At 34.4% G+C, this 6,759-nt stretch overlaps 1 protein-coding gene across 1 annotated transcript; it reads left to right on the top strand.

The window, feature by feature from the left end:
- The first annotated feature begins 1,187 nt into the window (after positions 1–1,187).
- On the top strand, positions 1,188–4,170 carry LOC117622201 (probable tyrosine-protein phosphatase DSP4). Its single transcript, XM_034352789.1, has 5 exons — positions 1,188–1,738; positions 1,889–1,982; positions 3,445–3,502; positions 3,600–3,643; positions 3,753–4,170. Exons 1-5 carry the CDS (start codon positions 1,482–1,484, stop codon positions 3,936–3,938), a joined length of 639 nt encoding a protein of 212 aa, XP_034208680.1. The 5' UTR covers positions 1,188–1,481; the 3' UTR covers positions 3,939–4,170.
- The last annotated feature ends 2,589 nt before the right edge of the window (positions 4,171–6,759 follow it).

Below are 6,759 nucleotides of genomic sequence, written 5' to 3' on the forward strand. Positions count from 1 at the left end.
AATTACAAAAACCCCTATATATTATCGTTCATTAAAATTTAAGTAAATTGATAACACTATATATCAATAATAGTGACCCTAAAAATAGCTAGCGAAGAAACCAAGTCAGCAATGAGTAAGCAAAGAATGCGAGTGACCTTTTTTGGACACTTTTCTGGACACTTGATATCGTGGGATTTTACACAAACCGACGAGATATAAAGTACGTGGCGCACGGGCCTCGCATTTCCAACTCACTATAATACAAAGGCAACCTTCTCCGTCTCTCTCTTTGCAACGAGCATATTCCTTAGAATGTACCATTTATATTCTTCTCCCACTTCCATATATATATATATATATGCAGGATATTTAAATTAATATAATGTTTCATTATAATATAAAGTTATAAAACCATTTTATTCTTGTGAGTTTGTGAGGTTGTGCTTGATGGTGCAATTTAACACGTCCGTCTCATTGGACCATCGATTGCAAGTTTGGAGCATTATCAATATTCTTAGTATCCAGAAAGAGCAAGTATCGTCTTTATTAAATAAGTGGGTTAATTCATGATTGGAGCTTTTTAGATATAATTTAACAAGGAAATAGCCTAATGGGGATGGATGATCAAGTAAAAATAATTTTTATAGTTGGGACCTCAAGAGAAGTTAAAAAGGATGGAATACTTGATCTATATGTTATTTTGAATGATGTTTCATTTGCATTATTCGTCTATAAGTTCTCATATGTATTTGTCTTAAACAAGAATTATTCTACGTCAATGAGACTAATTTCATCTGTGTACGTTTATCATTAAACAAAGTTATTCACGTAATGAAAAATATTCAAATTACATTTGCTGATTGCATTGCTAATACGTAGATAATGTGATATACGCAACACAAGTTTTCTCACATTACATTAACATTGAAGAAAGAAAAAAAAAGAGTTCATCTAATCCAATTGTTGATTTTGTTTGGATATGTACCCCCAAAAAAAAAAAAGACTTATTTTTGTACAAACATAATTAAGATGGTTACGCGCCCTTTCCATAAGTGGCGTCCAAATAAGAAACACACCGCTCTCGCTTCGCTCATTTATCTTATTTTCTTCAATATTTTATTTATTTTTCATGATTTTATTCAACTAGATCCACGCAGTTTATATTTCTTTTTTATTTATTTATTATGCCAAACACAATTTTCTCACTTTGCCTCTATAAATACAGTTACCATGGAAGCAATCGCACACAGCTCATTTTAACAACCAGCGCCACCTCACCTTTCTCTCTCCTCTCTTTTATCTGAGAGAAAGACCTCCCTTTTCAACTGCCCGTCACCAAAAAATTAAATAAAAAGAAGAATCGCAGCCCGAAGCAAAAGCAAAGGCTATAGGAATATCCTAAGCGATCCCCAAGCCAAGCCCCCGACTTTCTCTCTCTATAAATACCACGCTCTCTCTGTCCTCGTCTGTCCTTCTTCTTCTTCTTTTATAAGCTGGATATGAAAGTGGAGCTCAATCCTAATCATCACCATCAGGATCAAGGGACCAAGACCGAGATGTGCAGGACTATCGAAGTCGTCGCCGGAGGCGTTGTGCTCTCTCCGGCGAAGCAAGTCTCCGGCGCCGAAGACTGCGCCGACGACCTCTTCATTCCGCCGCTCAACTTCTCCATGGTCGATAACGGCATTTTCAGGTCCGGCTTCCCGGAGTCCGCCAACTTCTCCTTCCTCCAAACCCTAGGCCTCCGCTCCATCATGTAAGCCATTACTTATATAATAACATCATCATGATTCATATATAAGTGTTTGATATTGTTTTGATTATTATTATTTTTTCAAAAAAAAAAAAAAAATTGTGTCTGAATTATATTTTTATGTGCTTAATTTATGTTCATGTGTGTATGCAGATGTCTGTGTCCAGAGCCGTATCCAGAGGCGAACGTGGAGTTTTTAAAGTCCAATGGTATTAAGCTCTTTCAATTTGGGATTGAAGGCTACAAGGTATGTCTACTTTTCTTTTTTGAATTCCATGGGATTGAGTATCGTCTCTTTAAGCTAAGTTAAAAAATTACTGCTTAAGTTGATTATTGTGAACCGGTGACTACTATGTGCTGCTTACATTCAAATTGAACTTTTGAAATGGAGGAAATTGATGAAAGTGTGATCTTTTAGAAATTAGTTTGGTAATACAAAGAGAGTTAAGAAAGTGCGGTTGGATATATTTGGAGGCTTTTGCGTTTCCTGACATTTGGGGCACGTATCGTAAATAATATCAATACTGTTTCCTAGCTAAGATATATGTACATATACGGACAGCTTCTATTGAGGGATCCCTCAACAGAAGGGGACTGTATATATGCATATGTTGAATAACAGCGAGAGAGCTAGTGGTTTAGTCTTGTACCTATATGGCTCGATAAATCAATCAAATATCACATATATTCTTCATCTTTAATCAACACTCCTTAATCCTTATCAAGATGCTTTGGTGGTTGAGTCATAATGGCTCATTTATTATGATCGTCCTTGTTTTTGTTGCGTGATAAGTTCAATGATATGATAACTACATGATTTTGTTAATAATGAAAATTTTAAATTTCTGTGGGGTATTGTTGGTTTGGTTTTGTATGGAATGGCAGTTATCTTGTCTTGTCATATCTAACTAGAGGGCCAGGATTTCTGTCATATATAGAAACAATGTTTCATGGATTCCTTTCAGTTTCAGACATAATGCATGCGTTGTGTTTCTGTGATCTACACTGATCACATGCGTTTATTCTTTCTATTGTTTAATACCCTTGTTGGTTTTGAATTTTATCTAAATTATATTGTTCCTTTTTGGTTTTGAGTTTTGCTGGACACAACTGATGTATATTTCTTTAAAACTGTCTGATTTCAATATTGACACTGAACTGTCGGCCAAGGTTCCCTTGATTTCGTTAGTTTGACAGAAACTAGCTTTAAAAACTTAGTAGATTTTGTCTCATCCCAATTGTTTTAAAATTCAAGTATCCTACTTTGAGTATTATTGTCTGAAGTAAAGCTTTTACTGTTTTACACATTCAGGAGTTTGTGTCCTAGCCAATGTTGTTACACTACATAATTTTTACAAAGGTACTTCTCACTCGAGGTGTAGCCTGTAGGTACCGTTACATCTGTCTTGCTCCAATCTAGAATCATTGTTATAGTATTATCAAATGTCTAGGATCAGTTTTAACAATTACATATCTGAACGTTTTTTGGTCTGAGTTTTAGTGGATGCATCTTAATTTTAGTCATCCTGAAACAGATTCAGGATCAGTTTTTCTTTATTTCCAGTAAACAATGATAAAGTCCATGAATCCTTCCTCGTTGTACATCTTTAATTACTTGATTGCATGAATGTTGAACCAAGTTCCTAGTTAGAACATGAATTCATATTCAAAATTATAACCTGATATTCAAAATTTCATTGTGCATTCAGGAGCCTTTTGTAAACATCCCAGAGGATACAATCCGTGAAGCGCTAAAAGTTGTCCTTGGTACTGCAAGAAATTCATCATTTTGCACTTAGTTTCATACAGACCAGAATTACAGCACTGTTATATGCTTACATTTATTTACTTTTCTGCAATGCAGATGTAAGGAATCATCCTGTCTTAATTCATTGTAAACGAGGGAAGGTATGTGCACTATTGATTGATCTCATATGGATTCATTGCCGGATTTTGAATAATCCGTGACAGTTTTTAAGTTGTTATTGGCTGCTAACTTCTTTGATCGTATTTTCAGCATCGAACTGGTTGTCTCGTGGGATGCTTGAGAAAATTGCAGAGGTGGTGCCTGACATCTGTTTTTGACGAATACCAGCGGTTTGCAGCTGCGAAAGCCAGAGTTGCAGATCAAAGGTTCATGGAGATGTTTGATGTTTCTAGCTTGAAACATCTACCGATGCCATTTTCATGTTCAAAGAGGTAAAATCAGCCAAGTATTATTGAATGGCTTTTGCTTCTTCTTTTAGTCAAAGAAGAGAATCCTAGGTGCTTTCTACTTTGTCGGAATAAATAGGAAAAGGTGATGATGAGTTCCTGGTATGCATTTCAGCGGAAAAGGAATTATTTCTTCTTTTTTTTCCTTATTCATAAATAATAAGCAGCCTATATATAATCTCACTTTATGTGCTTTGAGTGTTAGTACCCTTTTTTCCTCACATCTCACACCACCCTCTCTCCTCCCTTTCCCTTTTTTTATTATAATTATTTTAGTTCTCCTTTCACTTTTATTTTCATTAAATTACTAAGCTGATGCCGAAAGCGTCTTGACTCTTGGCATTGCAAATCAAGATGGTCCATGAATCTTGTACTTGGGATGACTCAGAATTTGAGAGTTGATCTAATTCTAATTCCGTCATAATTAGTTGTGGGGTCCAGAATTGGAATTCTAAAAAAAAAAAAAGTTCAGTTTTAATATTTGTATTTTATTGAAAAGTAAAATACAGTGCAATAGTACATGGAAAGCTGTATATTCGAGCAGAGTGAAAAAGATTGATGATCAAAATAAAAATGCTTGAGGGAATCTGAGGGAAGGTTCAGTTCAGGCGTATGCAGAGGCGGATCCATTAAGGCGCAAGGAGGTGCAGCTGCACCTTCCTTCGCCGAAAAAACTATTGTAGGTGCTTCAAACTGCCCCTTTGCTCAACTGGTGTACAGATTACTTTATTTCCATTTTCAACATTTAATTTATTTTTATATTACTCAATTTACTTAAGTTTACAATGTAAATAAGGAAGTACCCCCATTTAAATTCAAATAAAAATACTAGAAAATCAAATTCCTACCAAATCAAAATATGAAAAATCGGTTTTAGTGTAAAATACGATTTAGGCTAAAAATGATGGCTCATTAAGTCAATATATACTTCATACTAAAATCCCATAAAATCAAGTTTTCTTATTTGATGTGTAAGGAATAAAAGCCGCCAAAAATTATCTTGAGAAAATGATTATTCTGAAAAATTATTTTTCATACTTAATCAATTTTGCACCTCCGCTAAAAAATTTCTGAGTCCGCCACTGGGCGTATGGTACGTACTGTAAATTCGTGCTTTTCCAAAATTACGCAAACCGTCGTTTACTGCATAATGTCTTGGAAGTGATATTTTTGATAGCGCCAAAACGCTTTTTGGGTGTCCAGTGTTTGGTTCACTTTTGACGGTCAAAGAAGCACTTTTATATTTCTTTTAGACCACCCTAAACAGGGTCTAAATTCAAATTTCATTTCTTCAAAATACAACTATTTATGTATTTTTGGGCTCAAAATTTAATTGTTTAAGAATAATCAACCCCTAATTATTGTTGTCATTAATTTTACTAAAAATGATTTTTGCTTCAATTTAATTTTATGAACATCTTAACCTAAAAAAATTAAAATTTCAAAATATAATATAATTTCACTTGAAAATAAAAAGAAGCACAACAACATTTTATTTCATAGACTTCGAAAGAAAAACAAGTAGCACACAACTTATATTAAAAACAATGGAACATGAATTATTTGGTTAGTTGCAATGCGGTCACAACATCTACATCATTCTAATCCATAGCCCTTGCAGCAGCTACTTTTGCGTATGCCGACCCTTCTTTGAAACCATTGTCATAATTATCTTCCATTTTTTTCTTTATATTGTTCTAGTATTAAATGAATTGTATCATTGCCACATGAACCACAAATTTCTCTTTGATGATCTTGGTGTTGGACTTTTGATATAGCTTCTCAGCTTGGATTTATGAACTTTGAGTGAAGTCAGACTCTAGGAACATTTGTTCAATGCATTTCTTGATTATTACAGGAGGTGAAAGTGGATTGCACCTAGGATGGGGGCATCACCAATCAAATGTTAGGTTCCATTGGTATGGTTGATTATGTTGCATATGGAGGTAGATATTTATAGGCAAATGGGTATATTGGTTTTTTACTTTTACTTCATTAGATTCATTTATCCTTTATGCTTCTTCAATAATGTTTTGAACTCTTGCCTACCTCCACTTGTCTTCTTCAATTATTTTCTGAACCATTTTGCATCTCCTATGGTCTTGTTTCAATCATGTTATGAACCATTGCTCATCTTTGTCCATCTCACTTTATTGGATTCCCTTATCTTTCCCCATCTTTTCTTATCTTCATTTAATTATTTTCTAAACTCTTTCCAATCTCATATTGTCTTGTTTCAATCATGTTCTGAACCATTGCTCATCTTTGTCCATCTCACTTTATTGGATTCCCTTAACTTTCCCAATCTTTTCATATCTTCATTCAATTATGATCATACATGTAGGTCATCTCATTTGGTCATGTTGTCATTATTTCCTCTCTTCCTCCTTATCCCTTTGTATCTTATCCTGATTTCCTATCACCTTCATTTTATCCTTTTTTTCTATTTAAGAAGTGTTATTCTACCCAATTGAATACACAATCTCCTTCAATCTCATTTTCCTTCTTACAATGAATTCACGTGGGAAGGCTATACAAAATTTATTTGGTTGAGATAACCTTCAACACATTTCCCTTTCTTTTGTTCATTCTTCTATTTATCTCGTCCGACTTGGAGTGGGCATGACCACATCATCCTGATCTTCCTCCAACTTGATTGTATTGCCACTATGAGAAGAATCTCTGAATGTTTGTGTGGGAGATTCACATAGCTCGTTCTACTTTGGGCAATCTTTTAGGATTTGGCAAGCAAGATAAAACTTGAAAGACCTATTCAGAGGCTTATTATCATTCAAGAAAAGTGTTTTTGC

Source organism: Prunus dulcis, chromosome 3, assembly GCF_902201215.1.
Source record: "Prunus dulcis chromosome 3, ALMONDv2, whole genome shotgun sequence".
Classification (NCBI taxonomy): domain Eukaryota; kingdom Viridiplantae; phylum Streptophyta; class Magnoliopsida; order Rosales; family Rosaceae; genus Prunus; species Prunus dulcis.